Raw genomic sequence first — 25,517 nt, forward strand, 5'->3', positions numbered from 1 at the left:
CTTGCTAAAGAAGCTGAGGGTAAAGGTGATGGATTGATCAAGCATGTCTCCAGACCTAAACCCTGTTGTCCATCCTCAAACGGAAGGTGGAGGAGCGCAAGGTCTCTAACATCCACCAGCTCCGTGATATTGTCATGAAGATTTGAGGACTCCAGTGGCAACCTGTAAAGCTCTGGTGCACGCCATGCCCAAGAGAGAGTTAAGGCAGTGCTGGAAAATAGTGGTGGCCACACAAAATATTGACACTATGGGCCCAATTTGGACATTTTCACTTAGGGGTGTACTCACTTTTGTTGCCAGCGGTTTAGACATTAATGGCTGTGTGTTGAGTTATTTTGAAGGGACAATACATTTACACTGTTATACAAGCTGTACATTCACTACTTTACATTGTAGCAAAGTAATTTCTTCAGCGTTGTCACATGAAAAGATATAATAAAATATTTACAAAAACGTGAAGGGTGTACTCACTTTTGTGAGATACTGTACCTTTATGTAGCAAAGCTGCTGTTATAAAGGATAATAAAACGCAACTACTCCACTACGGCTTTACTGTTAAAATCCATTATTTTATTTTTTGGTTTACAGACGAGGTTTAACAAAGTTTGTGCAGGTACAGTGGGGGAAAATTATTATTTGATCCCCATGCAGATTTTGTAAGTTTGCTCACTTACAAATAAATGATGGCTCTATCATTTTTATCATGGGTGTATTTTAAAATGATAGAGACAGAATATCAACCAAAAATCCCGGAAAAAAAACACGATACAAATGTTATAAATTGAGTTGAAGTTCAGTGACTAAAATAGGAATTTAACCCCCTACCAACCAACAGTAATTCTGGCTCCCACAGACTGGCTACAGTATGAGCTCATGTGGTACACAAATTAGTCCTGTCAATTTAAAGCGGAGGTCCACCCTAAAGTGGACCTCCGCTCATCGGAACCCTCCCCCCCTCCGGCGCCACAATTGGCACCTTTCAGGGGGGAGGGGGGTGTAGATACCTGTACAGTACAGGTATTCTGCACCCACTTCCGGGATAGCTCTCTGCGGAAAGGTGCGTAGATTACGCCCCTTTCCGCAAGTGCCCCGCTGCCTGCTGGGAAACACACAGATCCCAGAGGCAGCGGGGACCGTCCTTATTGCGCAGCGCGATTCGCGCATGCGCAGTAGGGAACCGGGAAATGAAGCCGAAAGGCTCCATTTCCTGATTCCCATACCCAAGATGGCGGCGGCAGCACCCGACAGACGATCTAGAGATCGGCTTCGGGTGCCGACATCGCAGGCGCGCTGGACAGGTAAGTGTCACTATTTTAAAAGTCAGCAGCTGCAGTATTTGTAGCTGCTGGCTTTTAAAAAAAAAAAAAAAACGCGGAGTCCCGGCGGACTCCCGCTTTAAGAAGGTACACCTAACGACAATTCATCATGTGTACAAAAGGCACCCGTTCACAGCATCTCTTTATTCCATTCAAATCCACCATCATGGGCAAGAGCAAAGAGTTGTCAAAGGACATCAGGGACAAGATTGTAGACCTGCACAAGGCTGGAATGGGCTACAAGGCCATCAGCAAGAAGCTTGGTGAGAAGGAGACAACTGTTGGAGTGATTATTCACAAATGGAAGAAATACAAAATAACCAGTCACCAAACAAACCATTGGTAACACAATACGCCATAATTGACTGAAATCCTGCAGAGCCTGCAAGGACCCCCTCCTCAAGTAGGTACATGTACAGGCCTGTCTGAAGTTTGCCAATGAACTACTAAATGATTCAGAGAAGGATTGGGAGAAAGGGCTGTGGTCAGAGGAGAATTTTTTTTTTAGCTCTTTGGCATTAAAGTGGTTGTAAACCCTTACAGACCACTTTTTGCTACAGGTAATTAAGGCTTACCCAGGATATCTCCTAAACCTGCACGGTTTAGGAGATATCTCCTGTATTTGCATGTGCTGACGTAATCGGCACATGCGCACTGAAGCAATGGCACGTACGTGCTGTTTGCTTCAGTGAGTGTGCCGTTACTGGCAGCTCCGGGCAATCACAGCGCCGGAGCCGCGATACCTGGAAGTAACTCCCGGGAGTGATTTCGCCGGCTGGTGTACAGGCACTGCAGCGTGGGCTTCGATCTCAGGTGATTATTACATAATGTGCTAGTATGCAATGCATACTGGCTCATCATGCCTTTGCCTTGCAGGTGTTCATTTTTTATGGAGGTGGAAACATTATGCTTTAGGGCTGTTTCTCTGCTAAAGGTATAGGCTGACTTTGCCATATTGAGGGGCCAAGTATTGTAAAGTCTTGGATGAGAACCTTCTTCCCTCATCCAGAACACTGAAGATGGATGGGTCTTCCTGCAAGACAAGGACTCAAAACTTACTGCCAAAGCAACAAAGGAGTGGCTCAAGAAGCAGCACAATAAGGTCACGGAGGGGCCTAGCCAGTCTCCAGACCTTAATCCTACAGAAAATTTATGGAGGGAGTTGAAACATCAAGTTGCCAAGTGACAGCCAAGAAACCTTACAGAAGATCTATTAAGAAGAGTGGACCAAAATCCCTCCTGAGATGTGTGCAAACCTGGTCACCAACTACAAGAAACGTCTTACCTCTGTACTTGCCAACAAGGGTTTCTCCACCAAGTACTGAATCATGTTTTGCTAGGGGGATCAAATACTTATTTTACACAGTGAACTAAAACTCAACTTATAACATCTGTGTCATGTTTTATCTGGATTTTCAGTTGATATTCTGTCTCTATCCTTTAAAATACACCTATGATAAAAATGATAGACCCTTCATTTGTAGTAAAATGGGCAAACGTACAAAATATGCAGGCAATCAAATAACGATTTTCCCTACTGTATGTCATTGCAACAGCATTATTAAACATTTTACATAATTCTATGTAAAAGTGTACATACAGTCAAACCTTTTTTAAAGAGTAACTAAACAATTGAAAAACAAGTCTCCAATCATCATCAGGCAGCTTTGGCAGCCTTGCAAACATTATATAAATCTATAAATACAGTACCTTGGAACCAGGATTGTTGCCTTGCAAGTAATGTTAGATCATCACCCATGTTGCTTACACTATGTATTTGTCTACGTGATACGCAAAAGTGGGCAGAAGCTACATACGTTAATTCATTGAGGCAAACTCCACCTATATATCTAAAAAACTAGTGGGTACAGTGGGTATGTTATAGAAGCAGCTTAGTAGAAGGAAGTAAGCGCTGCATACAAACCACGCAGTACAATGGACCTAGTTAAAGTGGAACTAAACCCATCAATTTAACAGTTTCACAAAACAGTTGCATTCAAGGCATGTTGTGAATAAAAAGAGTGACCATTGATTGTACTCTCAACTGAACTGTCAAGCCATCAAATGGCTGGTGTCATAACTGGTCATATGTGCAGCACCATGGCAAAAGAGGCTAAGATGGCAGCTTCCTTGGCTGTAAAGGATAGGAGGGATTATTTATGCTTCAAGTAAAAATACATGTGTATATTGTTTGCAAGGAGGTTCCAAGCTCGTCCTATATAAACTGAGAGATTTGTTTTTTCCTTTTACTGTAGTTACTCATCGTTGCATATGTAACATTTTTGCTACATTTGTTAATGTAAAAATTAGGCTAACAGTTTATAAATACTTTACATTGTTTTTACATTTGTCCATGTTCTACGTTGTAAACAAACAAGCAATTTGCACACAGTACATTGCTACAAGTGGTACAGCAAACCATCCATACTGAGACAATGCACACTGCTCTCCACAGCTGAACTGTCTCAGAGTAAGGCCCTTTCACACTTGTGCAACCTGAAAGTCACACGATTTTGTTGCGACTTGAAGCAATGCCTGTGTAATCTTGAGAGCCATGGACCTCACCTCGCATTAAAGTCGGACCAAAGTAGTGCAGGGATTACTCTGAAGTCGCTGCAACTTGAAGTCGCACAGATATGAATGGTACTCATTGAAAATCATGGGGTACGACTCTTCATGCAACTTTGCAGTCCCAAGTTGCAGGAAAAGTCACACAAGTGTGAATGGGGGCCTTACAGAGTCTCCCTAGAAGAATGCCATGTAAAAAGGACAAGCTGGTGAAGTCCACAGTGGGTAGTGGGAGCTAATGCTGGCATGTTTTTGTCTGGTGGAGTTAGGATCCTGAGTGCAATCAGTACTGTGGCTCTGAATTGATCCTTGTCTGGGCAGTGAATGATGGCAATAAAACTTAATATTTTGTTTTATCGTTACAAATAATACTTGTTACTAGTACCATGTGGATCTAATGTAACATTAACTGAACTTAGACATAACCATCTTAGTTTTGTATATAGCAAGGAAGTGTTAGAACTGAGGTTAGATCTTTTATTGTTTTTTATGTCCCCCCCCATTGGGAAGTTTCTCCTTTACATTCTGTGCAAGTGAGAAAATGTGAGGGGGAAGCCCAAAAGCTAATAGCAGTAGTGGGAACTAGAGGGTAATTTTCCTTAAACTGCTTGTAAACCCTTATATATACCCAGTGCAATGACTGGCCTCAGGTGATGCACAGAGATTTAAAAAATCCTCTTACATTAGTTGTACCTGTTTATCTGCAGTCTTCTCTACATCCATTCAAAGTCCAGAATTCATAAAGTTTTTCTGAGTTGTCAGAAAAAAGGGGGTTGAGAGTGACACACTGCAGAGCTCGGTGAGGAGAGCACTGAGAGCCGATTGGAGGAAAGGGACACATCTCCCTTCACACACGAACAGAGCTGAGGAGGTCCATCAACTAGAGGGTCCCTCCTCTGTCACCTTTTTTCTCTTGGTATCAGGAAAACGCATCAGAAGTAGCTCATGCTGATCCAGAAAAATGAAATAGCAGACAGAAATGAGACTTAGTGCTCTTAATGGAGACAAGTACAAACTATAGAGGGGTAGACTTTGTTCATATTTCATGTCTGAGGTTTACAACCACTTTAACTATGGAGAGTTTTTCCTCACTTCCCTTCTGCGAGACTAAAAGAGAGCCAAACGCTCAACAATGGGGAAGATGTCAGCAAGAAAAACTTGATGTAACCCTTCCCAAATCTACCCATACAATAAACAAATTGACTTCCACTTTAATAGTAATTTCCATCAAAGAAAGTGTTTCGTTAATCCATAACACATAATTAGAGTCATTTTCTATACAAGGTGCAAACAGTTGTTGGTTTCGCTATGAAACCGGTGCAGTATATGAAAAATATCACATTTACAGTGATCCAGTCCACATATTAAAGTGGTAGATTTTGTGGACAACTTTCAATCAGATGTTAAATAGAGGGTTATATTTCCTGATTTCTTGCAGGAGCTTCTCCTCTTGTTGTTTTTGTTGTTCAAGTTTTGCCCGAGCAGCTAGCAATTCTTGCTGGAGTTCCTGCACAATAGAAACACCATTAGAGTGATTGAAGTGTGCATAAGACTAGAAAAAAAAAAAAAAAGAAGACGATGAAATATGTGCTTATTACTTTAACAAAGCATAGGATGCAATCAATTTATAGCAAAAAAGAAAAGTGAACAAGTAGAGGAGTGCAAGTACACAATTCCTCAGTGCACAGCCCCACTATTCATAGACTTAGGAGGCCATACCACTTGTTTCTAAATAACAGTATGGACATAATTCTTTGGTGCATACATTTAAGAAAAAGGAGTGCAAATTACATGGTATAGCAAAGAGACTGTTTGGACTAGTTGGGATCAGGAGTGATTGCTCCGCAGAGAGGCAGAATGGGGATTTGCAAACAAGGCCGATCCCCATTCTGATAGGAGACAACACTAAGATCTGCTGTACCTAGTGATCAGGAACAGAAATCTCGGAGGTTGTCTCAGTGAGCCAATCCCCCACACAGTTATAACACACCCAAGGAACACAGTTAATCCTTTAATCACCCCCTAGTGTTAACCCCTTCCCCGCCGGTGTCGTTTATACATCAGTGAATTTTTTTTTTTTTAGCACTGATCACGGCAATAATGTCACTGGCTTCCAAAAAGTGTCACTTGGGGGTCATATTTGTCTACCGCAATGTCGCAAGTCCCACTAAAAAAAATACAGATTGCCACCATGACCAGTAAAAACAATGAAAAAAAGTCCATAAATCTATCCCCTATTTTGTAGATGGTCAAAACACAAGACAAGTATGGGACTTTAAATGAGGCAGGCTCAAAAAACAAACAAAGTCCCAGTATATGGAGATATACATCCCCCCCCCCTTTTTGCATTTTGTAGATGTGATCATTTTGCGCAAACCAATCAATATACGCTTATTGCAATTTTTGTACCAAAAATATGTAGAATAGATATTGGCCTAAACTAGTGGATACATTTTTTTTTTATTTGTTTTTTGAAGTAAAAATTATTTTGTGTTTATAGCGCAAAAAATAAAAAGCACAGAGGCGATCAAATACCACCAAAACAAAGCTCTATTTGTGGGGGAAAAAAAGAACCCCATTTGTTTGGGTACAATTACGCATAACCGTACAATTGTCAGTTAAATCGATGGCATAAAATGGCCTGGTCATTAAAAAATATTTTGATTTAAAATGTGCTTTTTACAGGGTGACACTGTAGATGCACAAAGTAGTAATGTGCCAACGTCCCGATATTACTTGTGGAAAAAGAGGAAACTAATTAATTTGGACTTTAAAAAGGCACATGGATAGCTGATCTAAAAATAATTCTATTTATTTAATCAAGTAATAAAAATAATTACATATAAAGAATCAATAAAGTTAGTATTCATGGACCCTTATACAACAAATCTGACACCATTAGAATAATAATAGTAACAAGATACACTATCAAATCCACAAGTAATGATCAAAATCAGTTTTCTTTATAGAAAACAGATACAATGCCCAGATAGAGGGATAGATATTGTGGAGATGTTGGGTCAGAAGTGTGGATCCGTATGTAATTCAGTCATTAGCTGGTCATTAAGGTGGTAAATACATACACATTTATGCCAAGTGTAGCAATTGTAGCCATTGATTGGCTACCACAGTGATCAGTCACGATGAAACTCGCCCTTGTTTCTCTCTCTGTGAAGGGAGAGAAAAGATACATTGCATCTTTCTCTCTCCTTCTTGCCTTGCAGAGAGGAAAAAAAAAACTGTAACGATACCACCACCTGTGGAAGGGAATTCCACACCCTTGCCGCTCTTACAGTAAAAAACCCTCTACGTAGTTTAAGGTTAAACTTCTTTATTCAAATTTTGATGAGTGGCTACATGTCTTGTTAAACTCCCACAAAAAAGTTTTATCTCTATTGTGGAGTCACCAACGATATTTATAAATTGAAATCATATCCCCTCTCAAGCGTCTCTTCTCCAGAGAGAATAAGTTCAGTGCTCGCAACCTTTCCTCATAACTAACATCCTCCAGACCCTTTATTAGCTTTGTTGCCCTTCTTTGTACTCGCTCCATTTCCAGTGCATCCTTCCTGAGCACTGGTGCCCAGAATTGGACAGCATACTCTAGGTGCGGCCGGACCAGAGTCTTAGAGTAGAGTGGGAGAATTATAGCTTTATTGAGTTGATCCCCTTTTTAATGCATGCCAATATTCTGTTTGCTTTGTTAGCAGTAGCTTGGCATTGCATGACATTGCTGAGCCTATCATCTACTAGGACCCCCAGGTCCTTTTCCATCCTAGATTCCCCCAAAGCCCCCCCCCCCCAGTGTATAGACTGCATTCATATTTTTGCCACCCAAATGCATCATTTTACATTTTTCTACATTGAACCTCATTTGCCATGTAGTTGCCCACCCCATTAATTTGTTCAGATCTTTTTGCAAGGTTTCCACATCCTGCAGAGAAGTTATTGCCCTGCTTAGCTTAGTATATTCCGCAAATACAGATATTGAACTGTTTACCCCATCCTCCAGGTCGTTTATGAAAAATTTTAATTGAATCTGTCCCAGCACAGAACCCGGGGGGACCCCAATACCCACCCCTGAACATTCCGAGTACTCCCCATTTATAAACTCTCCTTTGTAGCCAGTTTTCAATCCATGTACTCACCCTATGGTCCATGCCAACGGACCTTATTTTGTACAGTAAATATTTATGGGGAACTGTGTCAAATGCTTTTACAAAATCCAGATACACCACATCTATGGGCCTTCCTTTATTGAGATGAAAACTCACCTTCTCATAGAAGGTTAATAGATTGGTTTGGCGAGAACGATTCTTCATGAATCCATGCCAATTACTGCTAATGATACCGGTCTCTTTACTAAAATCATGTATATAGTCCCTCATCATCCCCTCCACAAGCTTGCATACTATCAATGTTAGGCTAACTGGTCTGTAATTCCTAGGGATTTATTTTGGGCCTTTTTTAAATATTGTTGCTACATTCGCTTTTCTCCAATCAGCTGGTACCATTCCAGTCAGTATACTATCAGTAAAAAGTAGAAACAATTGTCTGGGAATTACTTGACTGAATTCCCCAAGTACCCTCGGGTGCAAGCCATCTGGTCCCGGTGATTAATGTTAAGTTTCCCAAGTATAATTTCAATTCTGTCCTCTGTTAACCATGGAGGTGCTTCCTGTGATGTGTCATGAAGATAAACACGGCAGTTTTGGTTACTGAAGCCCCCCGATTCCCTTGTGAAGACTGAGGAGAAGAATAAATTCAATACCTTCACTATCTCTCCATCCTTTGTAACCAGGTGACCTTCCTCATTATTTATGGGGCCAATATTTTCTGTCCTCCCTTTTTTACTGTTTACATACTTAAAGAATTTCTTGGGATTTTTTTTGCTTTCCTCCGCAATGTCTTTCATGTTCTATCTTAGCCGCCTAATTGCACCCTTACATTTCTTTTTGCATTATTTATAAAGTCTGAATGCAAGATGCGCACTATTGTTTCGGGGCTGTACTACGGCACAAATAACAAACACATATGTGGTATTGCTGCGAGGAGGAGTATCATTTATTTTGGGTTGTTCTTCGGTGGTAGGTTATGGTAGTAACAAGAAATATACAGCTAATCTTTAAAAATATATTTTTTTACTATTTTGGGACAGTATTCCTTTCATAATACAAAACAAAAAAAAATAAAAATCAGGATACAGGGGGTCCCCTACTTACAAACATCCAACTTACAAACGACTCCTACTTACAAAGGGAGGGAGATAACAGGAAGTAAGAGGAAATCTACCCCTAGGAAGGGAAATTCTCTCCTGTAAGAGTTAATATGGAAAAAAGGTGTCTCCACTAATGCTTTATCACCAAGCCACAGACAATGAACAAGATCGTGTTGTCCACCTCTTCCAATCCATCATTCTGGAATGGCGTGGTTTAGTTAACGCCAGACCTCCAAGTGGAAGAGAGGTGGGGATACCATCTTGCATGAAAATTAAGTAAGTTTGATCTTCATTAAGTTGAGGAAACAACCAGTATTGTAGCATGTCCAGATGTGAAAATTCTATCACAGTTTGCTCAGCAAGAAGGAAAAGTCCATAAACTTTATTTGCAGAAATGGCTCAAAACACATTCAGCTTTGGCGAGTCTATTTCACGTTTGACGACTATGCATAGATTTTCACTCCCCCAAATTCTAACATTGTTGCGAATAACCTTGCCAGGGGGCTGAAACATTAAGTCATCCGAAAAAATGTGTCATTTGGAAAAATTGTCCATTTCCATATACTGCAGAAATGCAGCACAAAATTCAACCCTTCTGTTATGGTTGCAGGATGCAATGCCTGCAATAACCGCAACCTGTACATCTTCATATGCAGATGGTTTTTAAGAACATGCCATACTGAATAGAGCTTCTAGACGGGCTTTTATCTTTGAACCTTCCTCTATCTAGTGATGTGTGGAATGTGCCTCTATCTCTCACAGTTTGTTTGAAATAAAAAGTTAAATTCTCCACCATTTTTGAATAACATTGTATATCAGTATTAAATATATCAAATGTAATTGCGAATGTATAGAAAAAAATGTTGCTAGCTAGTTGCTAGTGTCAATCTTCTTTGACTCCGCCCACACCATATTAATGCACAAAAACTGTAAACAGTTTTTTTATATTTGTACTTTAACCAATAGGCATTCGCGCTATAGCCGAAAGACGGCTGCAGAGCGGACGCCAATTGCCAGGAGGCCGTCCTCCTGTTTACTTCCGCAATGCGCGCTCCCACGAGCGCACATCGGGGAAGTTCTGTGCTGGCCATGTCCCTTGGACACGGCCAGTCACAGATCGCTGTAAATGGCCAATCACAGCGGCTGTTTACAGCGCGATCGGCGTATCCAATGAGAGATGATCTCATATGTAAACATATGAGATCATCTCTCATCGCCGGCTCTCCCTCCTCACACAGACAGCGCGTGAGGAGGGATAGATGAACCGCTGCAGTGGTTAGTAAAAAAATAAAGTACCATTTGTCCCCACTGCCACCTGCCCCCACTGCCACCTGCACCATCTGTCAGTGTCACGTGTCATCAGTGCCACCTGTCAGTGTCATGTGCCATCTGTCATCAGTATCACGTGTCATCAGTGCTGCGTGTCAGTGCCACCTGTCAGTGTCCCGTGTCATCAGTGCCACGTATTAGTGCCACCTGTCATCAGGGCCACGTGTCATCAATGCCACATATTAGTGCCATATGTCATCAGTGCCACATCAGTGACATCTGTCCCCAGTGCCCAGTATAGGTGCCATCTGTCATCAGTGCCACGTATAAGTGCCATCTGTCATCAGTGCCATCCGTCATCAGTGTCACATGTCATCAGTGCCACGTGAGTGTCACATGTCATTGTCCTGGTGCTCCAGGGCCTTCAAAAGTGTACTAGGTAGTCAAGAAGTTAGATGTGTAATTTATGCTCCTAGAACACGTGACGGTTCTCTCTGCATGTTGGGCCTCTCTATGTGGCTAGGCTGTGGAAAAGTCCCACACATGTGGTATCGTTATACTCAGGAGTAGCAGAATGTATTTTGTGGCATACACATGCCAAGCGAGAGAAATAACCTATTACAATGACAATTTTGTGGGGAAAAAAAAAATCGTAATTTTGCAAAGAATTGTGGGAAAAAATTACAACATCAAAAACCTCACCATGTCTCTTACTAAATACCTTGGAATGTCTACTTTCAAAAAAGGGGTCATTTGGGGGGGGGGGGGGGGAGGTATTTGTACTTTCCTGGCTTGTTAGGGTCGCAAAAATTGAGAAAGGCCACCAGTACATCAGTTGTGATCATTTTTTTTATGATTTGCACCACAGCTTGTGGACTCTCTAACTTTCACAAAGACCAAATAATATCTACTAATTTGGGTTATTTTTACCAAGGATATGTCGCAGTATAAATTTGGTTACAGTTTTGGTTACAGTTCCACTTTAAAGAAATACAAATATTGGATGTGTCAACAAAGGATTCTTAAAAACATCTACTTACTGAATGTACTGCTAGTCAGGGACATATCACAAATATATACAGTACATTCAGTATATATTTGTGATATGTCCCTGACTAGTAAGTGCAGTGCTACATTGCTCATCTCACCTCTATACTTTCAGGTAATGTTTCGGAGCTGTTGTTGATATGTACAAAAGGATGCGTTACTCTGGGTATAGGGTCTGACGATTCTTCACCTAGGAATAAAAATGTTATAAAAAATAAATTGCGTGTATAAAAAATAAAAAATATAAAAACAATAATTTTTCATTCAACTATAAACTTGTTCTATAGGTTATTAAAGCATATTCTGTTCTTAAATGTGTAAACGTTAATTCACTTTTGGATATACTCCTAAGGAAGGGTTAAGATTATCCACTGGGTTGTGGAAACTTGCTAGGACACCAGCCTAGCCTATATCATGGCCACTACAGATGAAATTGGTGGAAGGACAGAGTCCCACAGAGCTTTGACAAGAAAAGTACACTTTCTATTTTTGAAAACAAATGCAATGGCAAATTACAGATTGATTTATATGACAGTATAAGCCCTTTGATCTTGCCCATGTTCAGAGGAGGAATACCGACACAAAATTAAATGAACCTAGAAGAATCTTTATGCGATCTGGAAAAATTGTATTTTTGTACTCACAGTAAAATGCCCTTTCTCTGAAGTTCATTGATGAACACATTATCTTCATCTTGACCTTAGGGTAATATCGCCCCTTTAGGAGAGGACTAATCAAATCAGATAGTGTTAAAAACAGCAACACTTGCACAGTTTCGCCCAGGGGGCGGTCCTACTGGCTATAATCTCTTACACAGCATCCAGTAGCTCAGTTTTCAAAAGCTGTACAAACATAAACAGAAGGGGTGGGTGCTGTGTCCATCAATGAACTTCAGAGAAAAGATGCCTGCAGAACCTTGCAGGCGAAGCAAGCATCTGAAGATGCGCTCACATCAACCTTGTAAAATTTTGTGGGTGTGAACGGACGACCAGGTCACTGCCTTATGACGCTTGATGTCGGAAAGCCCAAGAGGCACCAATTGCCCTTGTAGAATGTGCCGTGGCAGGAAAGGGAAGCGCCCGCCCCTTTATGGCATAAGCCTGAACCATGATCTGTCTGATCTACCAAGAAATGGTGGCCGATGAGACCACAAGTCCCTTCTTCAGATCTGCCACCGATACCGAGCCCGACCTCCGAAAAGGAGCTGTAGCAGACAGATACTACCTCAGAGCCAGGACCACGTCCAAGGAATGCAAAGCCACCTCTTTGGGGTGTGACGGCTGAGGACATAAGGACGGAAGCACAATGTCCTCATTTAGATGAAAGGACGAAACAACCTTTGGCAGAAAAAACGAAGGCTGCGGACGCAGCACCGCTTTATCCTTGTGGAGGATAAAGTAGGGAGCAAGACAAAGCCTTCCTGGCAGATGTAATAGCCACTAGAAAGACTACTTTCTGAGAGAGTGTCAATAAGTGTCTAATGTTTTCAAACGGCGGCTTCTGAAGCACCGAGAGCACCAGATTCAAATCCCACGGAGGTAACGTGGTCAAACCGGAGGGGCCACATGTCGAACCCTCTGAACAAACGTACTCACCAATGAATGAGTCACCAAGGGTCGCTGAAAAAAGACAGCCAAAGCGGATATCTGCATCTTGATGGTGTTTAAAGCAAGTTTATGATCCAATCCTCACTGCAAAAACAGCAGGATCCAGGAAAATCGAGTAGGTGCGCGGACGCGACCCCATGTCCTCACATATGGAGATGTAGGCCTTCCACGTACGATGATAAATCTTCCGAGAAGATGACTTCCATGCCCTCAGCATAGTGGAAATTACTGAATCCGACAGACCTCGGGCCCTTAGCACCTGGCTTTCAACAGCCATGCCGTTAAAGCCAGCGACGGTAAAGCAGGATGAAGTATTGGACCTTGCAACAGAAGATCCTCTCGCATCGGCGGTCGCCAAGGAACATTCGCCACCATTCTGACTATGTCGGCAAATCACGGAAACACAAAGGCCAATCTGGGGCAATCAATCACCGGAATCTCCTCGGCCTCCACTCTGCGAAGCAGACGTGGTAGAAGTTTGAGTGGGTGAAAAGCATAAATCAGCCGATAATGCACCCATGGAGCCACCAACGCGTCTGGCGCGTCCGCCCAGGGATCCTTTGACCTGGCCACAAACCTCTGTACCTTTCGATTGAGTTGAGAAGCCAGGAGATCCACATCTGGCATGCCCCACCTTAGGCAAAGGAGCCAAAATACATCTGGATGTAGCGACCATTCCCCTTGGTCCAGCATCTGATAACTTAAGTAGTCCACTTGCCAGTTTTCTACGCCTGGAATGTACACTGCCGACAGAGCCAGCATGCGCCGCTCTGCCCACCACAGGATGTGGGCGACCTCCAGTGCTGCAGCTGAGCTCCTTGTTCCTCCTTGATGGTTGACATATGCCAACGCCGTGGCGTTGCCCGACTGGATCCTGACCTGATGCCCCTGCAGCCTCTGTGACCATATGGAGAGGGACCTCCTGATCGCCCAAAGCTCCAGCACAATGATCGGCAGGCGGGATTCTTCCTACATCCAGCGACCCTGGGCCGACTATACGCCCCAAACTCCCACTCCGCCGGTAAGACTGGCGTCTGTTGTGATCACTGTCCAATGGAGAGGAAGGAACGACTTCCTGGACCGAAGGGCCGGAGACCTCAGCCACCAGAAATGGAATCTCTGACTAGCTGGCTCACCCGAATTTGACAATCCAGGGATGTCGGATATTTGTCCCATTTGGACAGGATCCCTTTCTGCAAGACTCGTGTGGATTTGAGCATACGGTACCGCCTCGAAAGTGGCTACCATGAGGCCCAGAACTCGCATGCAAAAACTCAGCGACGACCACCTGCGGGACACCAACAACGTCACCATAGATGGAAAAGTCTACAGCTTGTCTGAGGGGAGAAAGACTCTCACCTCTGAGGAGTCCAGAATCAAGCCCAGGTACTCCAGACTTTGAGCACCAACATCAACTTCTGGATGTTCAACACCCAACCAAACTCCCGGAAAGTCTGAATGGTGATCGAACAGAAAAAAAGAAAAAATCCCAAGGACCATGGTCCCCACAGGGAGTCAGGTCCTTTTCCTACACTAAGCAGAAAGAAACAGCTACTGGAAGCAGAGTGAGGGGTTATAGCCAGTAGGACCGCCTACTGGCTTGTCTTATTTTTTAATTCAAAAAAGTGTATTTTTTCCTAAAAATTTCCCTTGTAAGACCACTGCGCAAATAGGTGTGACAAAGTACTGCAACGACTGCCATTTTATTCTCTAGGGTGTTGGGGAAAAAAGGATAATGTTTGGGGTCCTAAGTAATTTTCCAAGAAAAACAATTTTTTTAACTTGTAAACAACACATCTCAAAAAGAGGCTCGGTCCTTAAGTGGTTAATATTAGTCAAAGCTAGCTTTTGTTCAATGCCCCATTCAAGAAAGGCCAAAACCTAAGCCACTCAGAAGGAGCAGAAGGAGTAAGGATAACCAAACCTGGCAACCCTCTGTCTCCCAAAACCTTGTCTTTAACCTTCAGGACATCCAAAAGCATTCCAACTGAGAGGTGGGCAACACGGTAACCAAAAGCTAAAGATCTAAAAAAAAGAAATAAAAAGAAAAAATAAGAAAAAAGAAGAAAACTGTGGATCTAAACAACACCTTATGCTCAAATATGGCATTAGACAAGGCCTCAACATTCAGCTGGTAGAATTTAGAGTGTGAGCAAAAGATCAAGTGGCAGCCTTGCAAATGTGGGAAAAAGGTTGCTTAGTGTCGAAAAAGCCAAAGAAGCACTCACAGATCTAGCAGAATGCACCTTGAGAGGAAACAAACCTTGACACCATAGGTTTGACTGATGGGAAAGAGAAGCCGATACATCTTTTTAGGGTACATCCAGGATCAGTCTTTCTAAAAAAGGCAGTGACTAAAAGATAGAACTCACACAGCCTGAACCACATTCAAACAAGAGATGGACATTTCCTTTTGGTGAACTGGATACAGAGGGATGGAAGAAAAATTTCCTGGTTGAAGCAAAAAGAAGATACAACCTTAGGCAAGTAGAAAGTGCTAAGCCTCAACATCACCTTGTCCCTGTGCAAAAACAAAGAAGGTTCTTTGTAAGATAAGGTCATGTCACAGGAGGTGATTGCTACAGGAAACACCACCTTATGAGTTTCAAATGCAGTTTCTGAAGTGCAAAGAGAACCAGATTAATTTCCCACAGTCACTGGGGAATGGAAGGGGGAGCTACATAGGAGAGCGCCTGTACAAAGACCTTATTCAATGTGACAGACCAACAGTATCTGAAACCTGATAGAATGCAAAAGCTTGACCTTCGACAGTGCTAAGAGCCAAACTCTGGTCCAGGTAAACTCCTGGGGTGGAAGCTTCGATATGCATACCAAGTGCAATATGTCTTTCACATCTCATGTCGGACCTTGTAATTGGCCCTTGGGATAAAAGATCGTCAAATGCATGCCAGGCATACCACAGCCGCTTGCGGCAGGACAGAGAAATGAGGATTACCGGAATGTCATCCATCTTGATCCTGCCGAAACAGACGTGGAAGAAGCCATCCAAGGTGCAGAAGAGAGGCAATACGGCAGAACAACAAACTGGTAGTGCAGGGGCTCCACAGCAAAGCATTGGAATTTCAAACATCTGGAAGGATGGGGACATGAAGGTAAACATCCTTGATTTTCACAGGAGCCTGAAAGTCTGCCAGGTGAAAGAAGGGCATTGCAAATTTGGTGGACTGAATGCAGAAATTCTGAACTTGAGTACATACACTTAAAGTATTTGTTACCCCAACATTTCATATTCCCGATTTGTGCCTGCTGTACTATGTACTTGTATGAAAAATTCTCTTTGTATTGCTTAGTGTGTGTGAAATCCCTGGTGTTCCTGCCAGTCCCTCTGCTTTCCTATTAAAAACTGACCACACTAAGCAGGAGCGCACACCATGGTCAGTTCTCTAGCTATGTTGGGAACTCAGCCTGCTCTCCTCCAATGATCAGGCTCGCCCTGACCCACCCTACCTGCACAGTCTTTCACTGTGAAGCTCAGCAAACTGCTGTTTCTCCTCCTCAAGCCCTTAAGCAGCTGAGAACAGAGATAATGTGATCACCTGCTACTGTGAGTGTACCATTTGATGATGTCGCTGCTACTGTTCCTGAAGTGCCATCAGCAAACATCGCCATCGCTACTGTGCCCACTGCACCTGTCCAGAAGAAGGTGTAAAGGCATCCCGCGGCCGGGGCTTACCCCAGAGACCACCAGAACCAGAAGCCGTGGGAAGGTGTCACTCCTGGGAAATCCATTTCAGGAACTGGTGAGAAATCTGGGTCAAGCATTTTAGTGGGCTCAATGTGTAAATATAGGCCTACAGAAGAATAAAGGGATTCTTAGCTGGATTCCTTGTCCGAATTATTTGGTGATGATGGACTGTCTGAATTTATACCACAAGAACTATTGTGGGCTAATAGTGAGGATGTTGCTTCTACCTTCAGTTTCCCAGACTGGGCAGCTTTAGACTTCGGAGAGACATCAATTAGTATGGAAATGCCATATGTTACTAGTGAGTCTCTGCCTAAAGTTATCAGTCCAGCTGAAACTGAAAAGTTGTCTGCTAAAGCCATGGTGCAAAAGTATCTGAATCTGTGTGTGTCCTGGATTGGGGAATACCAGAGCCTTGCCAAAGATGGTCGCTTACAAAGAGGGCTCAACAAAAGAGGTGCTACAGAATATGACCTGGAATTTCCATATGTTCCTTCAGAGACTATGCAAGAAATTGAATTAAAGGGAGAGCAGTGGTACAATGAATCTATTTGGGACCGTCTGTACCAAAGCCTTTCAGAAAATATGGCTATTCATCTGTCATGGATGAGCATTATGATGGATGCATGCTTCAATGGAACTATGGCTGGCATATCTACTCGGACAAAGTGGTCATTTGTAGACCTGGAAAAGAAGATGTTTACCATGTTACTACTGTGGATAAAAAAGGGAAGCCAGTTAGTTTGCCAGATCCTCGTTTCTACTGTTAACCATTTTAAAGGGACCGTCATAGTTCAGCTGGCAGATATCGGTCTCTGCTCTAAAGCAAAAGTTTGTTCCTGTTTAAAACTCAGAGAAGAGTCTTTAATCCTTTGAACAAAGACCGAGAAAAGTGCTTTACTCTAAATGGACTATGGGGTACATAGCCAGATAGTTCTAGGTTTAGAGAACTTCGTGGTCAAGATTTTCCACATGTGTACAGAAATTTCAATACTTTGGCACTAAGGACTTCTGCCATAATGATTTCTGCCGCTAGATGGTGGCTAAGTTACTTATAGAAAGGAATGGACTTTTAAGTTAAATTCTAGTTTGCTTTGCAATTTAAAATGTGGAAGAAAGTTTCACTCTCCTGGGAGCGAAGCTTTCTCCCAGGTGATCAGTGAACAGTTATGTGTTTCTGTGTTTGTCACTTTGTTCTTTTTCAGGTAACAAAGATCTCCTATCAAGCTGCTAAATTGGGGGCAGTTAGATAGATAGTGAGGTTCCTATAACATGTTTGATGTGAATATACTGTTAATTGATATTTGAAACTGTAACCTTCTTCTCTTACTGCCTTACCCTTCCCTTCTCCCATCCAAGTTTTTTTTTTTGGTTCAGATATCTACTGATATCAGAGAGTTATTGTTTTTTTTTTTCTTTCTTACAGACGCTGAGGACATTGTCTCCCTTGGTGGGAGGAGTGTGTAGCACCCTGTTCTTAAAATTGGGGCTATAGTGCAAATGTAGTTTTTGGCTGAGCTGTAAACAGTTCAGATTTGATTGTATAGTTTATTTGGTTCCGCTCTAAACTAAACTTAGTTGTGCATTTCCCACTGTTGCCAGTAGGCGTCACTGGTACTACAGGCCAGTATGAGAATTACAACTAGGTTGAGCTATTTAATGATTGTTCTTTTCCAGAACAGCCCAGTAGGAGGTTCCTGGCCGCTGTGCATTCTGGGAAGGGGGTATTTATTGGGCAGAGCCCAAGGGGGGAGATTTACAAATAAATTCATAGCAAGACCAGGTGAAGGGCAGGAGCCATCAGAGAAAACAAAAAACCTGTAAAAAGCACTTCCAACTGCTTATCGATTGGGTTTTTGAAGACAGGTGCAGTCCCGTCACTTTAGTAAGCATCTTACTAAGATGAGGCACAGCCAGACCCACAGTGGGAACAGACCTCTTCTATACAAAATCCTCCTCAAATGAATACATGGCTATCAAGCACTAGAGGAAGGGGAAGCAAATAACTGATCAGGATGCTTACAACCCTTCATGAGTAATAGCTGGAAAAGCAGGTGAAAGTTTTTGCACCCTTAGGAGTTTTAAACAACCCAAGGCTAGAGACAGCACCAGTAGAAGAAACATGCGGATTATCTAGTTTTAGAGTGGTGTGCACTGCATTAATAAGGGGCAATATAGTCTCCTTAAATTTGGGGCGTAATAGCAATAGTTTGCAACTCCTCCAGGGTTGAGTTTATCAGTCAGACTAAAGCAAATCAGACAGTCCCTGCAGCCGATGGCGCAGAAGCTGCTAGAGCCACGAGCAAATCAGATACAGGATCTGCAGTTAAAGGCATGGGAGTATGTTTGTGGCTTCTGTGATCAGTCAGTAATCAACCAGGTGACTCAGGTCAAAGTTTTTCATGACCATGGTAAAGACCTAAGCCAAAGAGCAGAGGACCCAGCCACAACAGACAGAGCTACAGAGAATTCTGAGGATAGAACAGACTCTAAAAGCAGAGGGCAACCTGACTCCAAGATATAAACATCAGCAATGTCAGTAGGTGTGTTCCAAGCCACCCTGGAGCGGTTAGCGGAAAAAAGAAGGCTGGGTGCACCCAGAACAGCAGAATTGCCCCCCTCTGTGTCTAGAATAAAACATTTTTTGACTGGCAGTAATGCAAGATATAGGCTCAAGGTATAAGGCACCGCCTTAGGTACTCAAGAAATCCAGACTGGAGGAAGGTGAGGGTTGGGTGGAGTGAGGTGACCAAAGTTACTGTAGGTGGGCAGCAGAAAAAGATCAAAGATCAGAGTGCCATGTAGTTCTTTGCAAGCAGGAGCGGCAGTGGGGAGATGTTTCCATAATGCTGAATGGCGAAAAAAAACATGGATCACACCTGTCACTCTACTCAACAAATGAGGTCAGTCCTCAGTCCCACATCAAAAATTTGTGTACAGGGAATGGAACTGCCCAGAAACCAATGCAAATAAGGTAGTTCCCAAAACTCTGCCTGACCAGCCCACTTACTAAGTGAGTTTTTATATACAAGGCGAGCACTGAGACAATGCGAGGGGATCTGGACCTGGAAAGCACTCTGTGGATAACTTACCAAAACAGAGTCTAGAAAGAGCCTACACAGAAAGCAGCATCCAAAGTTTACTTCCATATTGGCCCTGCAGTGGATTCCAAACGTGGAACTCCAAAAGCCAGGCGGAAGATGGCCATGCCAGATAGCGGCAATCAAAGAAACAAAGCTTCAGTGATGATGTAGAGAAGAGTCTTGATTGAAAAAAAAAATGAAGAAAAAAGTGCTAAGAAAGATAGGTTCTTCATAACACAGCAGAGATGAAGAAAAGATGTCCACCCCCCTAGAACATTAGTAAAAAAGATGAAAACACGCTGGTAGTAAAAGATTATCCTGCGTTGATCTGCAGCTTTTTATTTGCCAGTATACGATCCTCCGATAGGCGTCAGTATACCCTGAAGGTTAAAGGCTTCCTGTGACCCTCGATGGACAATAAAAAAAAAAAGAAAAAAAAAAAAGAAATTCAAAAATAAACTGTGAATCCCTGTCCTTTCTAGCTGTAAAGTATATCATCTTCAAAGATCCACAAATGGAGACTCTAAGGCCTCGTGTACACTGCTGTTGGTAAACGGACATTCAGCAGCAGTTGGATGCTTTTTTCAGCTGCCCCTGAGCTCATCCAATGTTATCTTATGTGTACATGCACACAGGCTTGTTTATTGTTGTTTTTAGGCAGTTGAGTTTAGAGGTTTTTTTGGAAAAAAAAGATTTGTTCAGATGCGGAGTTTAGAGGCATTTCAAGCGCTAAACGCTTCTAAACGCAGTGACTCGCATTCAGCTGCATTTCGTTTACAAGCGGTTTCAATTTTTGGCTATTTTTCAAATGCTTCTAAATGCAAACGTGGCATCTAAACGCAGAGACAGACATTTTAAAGTGGTTGTAAATCCTTACAAACCACTTTGACCTACAGGTAAGCCTAGATTAAGGCTTACCTGTAGGTCCAAAAATATCTCCTAAACCTATATGGTTTAGGAGATATTTGCCCGAAAACGGCATGTGCCGTAGACAGCGGCGCGCAGGCGCACTGAGCGCGGCATTCTCAGCGACGGAGCTGCCGCGCGTGTCGGTACCAATGCGCATGCGCGGGAGTGACGTCATCGCGGCTTCGCCGAATGACAGCGGCGGAGCTGCGAGACCCCACCAACAAGATGGATGCGGCGGACTACAGGGGACAGCCGCGACTTCGCTGGCTCCTGTGTCAGGTAAGTGACACATAATGGGCTACTATGCGATGCATAGTAGTCCATTATGCTTTGCCTTTGCAGGGAGTGAAAGAGGAAGTAAACCCATCAGGGTTTACTTCCTCTTTAAACGTGGGTTGCCATCTGTCAAATTGTTCAGGAATGGTTGTAAAAACGTCCCGTGTACATTAAACCTAAAATCAGGGTTTAACATTTTTGACAGATCAGAAACATCTGCTTTGTGTCTACATTGGTGGGCTGGTAAGTTGCCAGGATTCTGCTCCCTATGTAAAATACAGTTATGATTTTGGTGCCTTTGTGTGATGTTTGAAGATACATTTCTCAAAAAAAAAAAAGTCTATAGCTACAGGGTTGATCAGGGGCATATTTTATATTGCTTTTATGGCTTGTTCATAGGTGTGGCCAGCGGGCAGGTAACACAGGCGATTAAACTGCGGTTTACCTCCCTACAACCGCCCACCAAAGACATGTAGCCAATCAGGACTGTACATATGCCGTGGGAGAAATTAGACCCCCTGTTTTATTTTTGATGGGCAGTACTTCTGCCAATAGAGCCATAACCGAATTCAATGCATGTGGCTGTTGCTTGGTGGGTCTGCATTTTCAGGTTTAAAACAGCCAGTAAGGAGACAACGCCTCCTCACCTCCTGTCACACACACCCTATGAAAAGCGATTCACCAAGAGCTACCAAATTTCATAATGAGCTTTTGCTGCTCGTCCAGAATATATAATACTTTAGTGTGAATAGTCAGGGCACAGGTTTGCTTTAACAAGTATCTGTTAGGTAAGGGATTCCTATTTCTTCCTTGGATATTACTTTCCTAGGCATTACAAGTATATTTCAAAAAATATCTGTGCACACGCACTCATTAAACATTTTACTATACAGTGTTTAAATACCGGTTGCACCCATGTCTTTGTAATGCAAGCAGGTAGACCCCTCTTTCGCTTGCATTAAGATAAAATCATACAGTTATAGTATTCAGTAAAGTCCTTACCTATTAGGCGGAAAACGCCATCCTCTTTCCGCTGTACCTTGAGGTTCTTCAAAGAGAAGGCAACTGGCTCAGGAGAGATTGGAGAGGGGTAAAGTCGTGGCCCATCATCCTATTACACATTAAAAAACATGTTTCATCTCATTGCTTGAAAGTGCCATGCACTCTACCATACTATTGTTTAGCATTTGTACAGATGTGACTTTTTAGTGCAAAGTCTTGTAAATACTTTAGACTTAAATTAATGGTACACCAATAAAATGAATGTGATCATTTAAAGCAGAGTTTCATCCAAAAGTGGAATCTCCGCTTATCTGCTCCCCCCCCCCTCCGGTGTAACATTTGGCACCTTTCAGGGGGAGGGGGGGGGAGCAGGTACCACCCACCCCCCCATGTTAAGGGCATGTGGCTTAGTACGCTTCGGGGGGGGGGGGGGGGGGCTCGCTCGTCCCCACCACCTTTCCTGACCGGCCAGGCTGCGTGCTCAAGTAAGGGTCTGGTATGTATTTTGGGGGGACTTTTTGGCGTGGGGGGGTTCCCCTTAAAATCCATACCAGACCTCAGGGCCTGGTATGCACCTGGAGAGGGAACCCATGCCGTTTTTTAATTTAAAATTTGGCGTGGAGTTCCCCCTTGAGAGCTGATTATACTCTGATTGGCCACGGCCAAAGTCTAAGCTAAGCTAAGCTAAGCTAAAGTAGTGTTGTAAGTCGCTCCAAGTCACGCTGTTATTCATACTCAAGTCGTGTCCAAGTTGCCTCCAAAAGTCGCGCTGGAAGTCGTGTTGCCCCTGTGTGAATGGACTCTTAGGGTATATTACCAGCAAAGATGTAAATAGTGCTTAGCAAAAGTTGTTTGTGTTATGCAAACAGTAAAAGTTGCACTGACATTTTGCACACTGCACATACTCACATGAAGTGTGATCTTGCTGTTGTTGACCTGAATCATCATCGGAAGTATCTCAGGAATCTTCTCATCCTCTAGGAAAGGTCCTAGGTGGGTTATTGCAGAAACTGGTATCTCTGAGCAAAAATCCTGAATCCACATTTGTAGAAATCCATTACGCTCAGCAAGTGGGGAGAAGGAGGCTGCAGCAGGGCCAATATCAAAGTGCAATGTGACACGGGGAGTGGATGGGGGAGAAGGAGGAGTACCTGGAATACTTGTCATTGAGGCTGGTAGAGATAAAAATAGAAGATGTGATGATTTTATAATGTGTAATACAGTATTACTGTATCAAGATTAAACCTAAATATGCCAAAACATGTTTTGTGATATTTTGCCATTGTATTAGTGTTTACATTCAAATGAAATTCTTAAAGCCCAATTCTGGGCTAGCCCCCCAAACTCATGCAAAAAAAAAAAAGCTTGCTTTTCCTGGGGACGATTTAAGCAAAAAGACTCATGGCCCCACAGTCTCTCTCCTGCCTGTTCTGACAGTGATGACCGAACCACCAAAGCAGCTCTTTTGGCCAGTTGTGTTGCCTTGCCTTTCGTTCACATGATCATGCACAATACATTGTAATTGATGACATCAAGGACCAGACCACATTCCAGCACTGAGGAGAAGAGGTTTGCAGAACAAACTGCTGTAAAAACATAAGTTAAAGCAAGTATTTCTCGCTTTTAGATCTACCCTAAGCAAATATTTTGCATATGCTGGGAGAGGGGTTGTGGGGGCAATTCAATTTTATAGGCCAGCTTGTGTTTCAAGAGACAAGAGCAGGACCCAAGGAGCCAGAGGATACAGGGGACAGGTCGGTACGATTGGTGCGGCCATTACAGGCACGGATCTCCCTGTATAGCCGCTTCTCCTCCTCTCTCTCCTGCGGCTATCAGCTGCTTTACAGGTATACAGGGAGATTGGTACGGGCAGCTACAGGCACCAATCATCTGTGAGGTTGCTTGGCTCCTCCGCTATACGGAGGACAACACAAGTATCGGATTAGGCATCGGAAGCATTTGCACAAGTATAACTACTTGTGCAAATGCTCGGTATCGGCATTGATACTAGTATTGGTGCAACCCTAATTTGTACTCCATGAACGTGGAAATTTTAGGGTAAATAAAAAAAAAATACATTGGGTGCATATGTGAGGGTAATGTACCCTCACATTCTGCAGGTTGTACGCAGCATCTATGCCTCCCCGGGCACCAGAAATTATGCTAGGTATATAATATGCCTGTAACAGCCCAGTGTGCATGAACCCTTAGTTGAGAAAGCTTTTTCCTACAAGTGTCCCTCTCAATCTATTTTGTTGACAACGTCACTAAGAATATTAGCCTACAACAATCATTAAAGCTGAACTTCAAACACAAAAATGTTTAAGACATTCCTCAATAGCTACTAACTATATAAAACCATTTGTGTGTACTAAATGCTCTTGAAAACCCAGATATTACCTTGATAAAGCAGCATGACATCATCACAGCACTGCACATAACCTGTGCAGATTACATAGCTGTGGGTAGAACCTAGCAGGCCCTCCAAATACAGGCTGCCTGCAAAAACTTGTAGGAGGAGGATACAAGACCACAAGAGATAGAGAGAATCACTGCCTGGTCTTTACTACAAAAAACTCCTGCATAGAGGCAATGTTAAGGAGTTGTTTCATGAAGGATTGCTGTACAAATCAGGAAGATATATACAAGGGACTCCCAGATTTAAGTAATAAACATGCCTTTTGTATTTATATTAAAAATTTAAAGGGGCTGCTAGCCTTGCTTAAGATGCACCACATCCCTATATCAAATACCAAAAAAAAAAAGAAGAGAACCAAATCTTGGAATTCTTCTCTCTATAAAGATAGTTTGATTCTTGGCCACTAGATGGCACAAATCTTAATGTGCAGACACTATCGTTGTGCAGCCATATAAGCTGCTCTGGCAGGGTTCGACAGAAATTAAACTTCTATGTATGACGTAGTCAATGGCCTGCACATGACATGCCCATCAGATGTTATGTCGTATTCTGCCTCCTCTGTGGTCGGTAGTGTGTAGGGTTAATAGTGCTCATTTTGCGGGATTGCCATAGCGCTTTGCAGGTGCTTCGGGAGCACTGCCCATTCATTTTAATAGGCAGGGGTGGTGGAGGAGCGATGTACACACCGTTCCCGCACTGCCCCAAAGATGCTGCAAGTGCACCGCCCCAGTGTGATAGTACTCGACTTTCACACTGGGGTGGCTTGAGAGGCGATTTACAGGCGGTATTTTTAGAGCTAAAATGCCTGAAAAGCACCCCAGTGTGAAAGGGGTCTTAATATCAGGTTTGGGGAAAAATATTTAATCTACCAATTTTTCAACATAGCGATTACAGAATGCATTTTAGCATAAGCCATAGGAGTGCCCCATATACAGTTGTGTTCATAAGTTTACCCTGCAGAATTTATGATTTCTTGGCCATTTTTCAGAGAATATGAACAAGAACACAAAAACTTTTCTTTCACTCGTGGTTAGTGTTTGGCTGAAGCCATTTATTATGAATCAACTGTGTTTACTCTTTGTAAATCATAATGGCAA

At 42.8% G+C, this 25,517-nt stretch overlaps 1 protein-coding gene across 3 annotated transcripts in view; it reads right to left on the reverse strand.

Annotated features, from left to right (window-relative positions):
- Window positions 1-548: 548 nt before the first annotated feature.
- The window catches only part of BLTP3A (bridge-like lipid transfer protein family member 3A), a 142,576-nt gene continuing 117,607 nt past the window's right edge, over window positions 549-25,517 (reverse strand). For 2 of the 3 annotated variants that reach the window (XM_077481432.1, XM_077481434.1), the window contains 4 exons: window positions 22,911-23,173; window positions 22,002-22,110; window positions 11,520-11,608; window positions 549-5,436 (listed from right to left, as the gene is read on the reverse strand). In XM_077481432.1, the coding sequence (XP_077337558.1) occupies window positions 5,281-5,436; window positions 11,520-11,608; window positions 22,002-22,110; window positions 22,911-23,173 (617 nt within the window). In that variant the 3' untranslated portion in view covers window positions 549-5,280. The remainder of the gene's footprint in view (window positions 5,437-11,519; window positions 11,609-22,001; window positions 22,111-22,910; window positions 23,174-25,517) is intronic. The other variant, XM_077481433.1, reaches the window with a different exon arrangement.

Source organism: Lithobates pipiens, unplaced genomic scaffold, assembly GCF_037356315.1.
Source record: "Lithobates pipiens isolate NorthernLeopardFrog02 unplaced genomic scaffold, aLitPip1_a1.2 Scaffold_16, whole genome shotgun sequence".
Taxonomy (NCBI): Eukaryota; Metazoa; Chordata; class Amphibia; order Anura; family Ranidae; genus Lithobates; species Lithobates pipiens.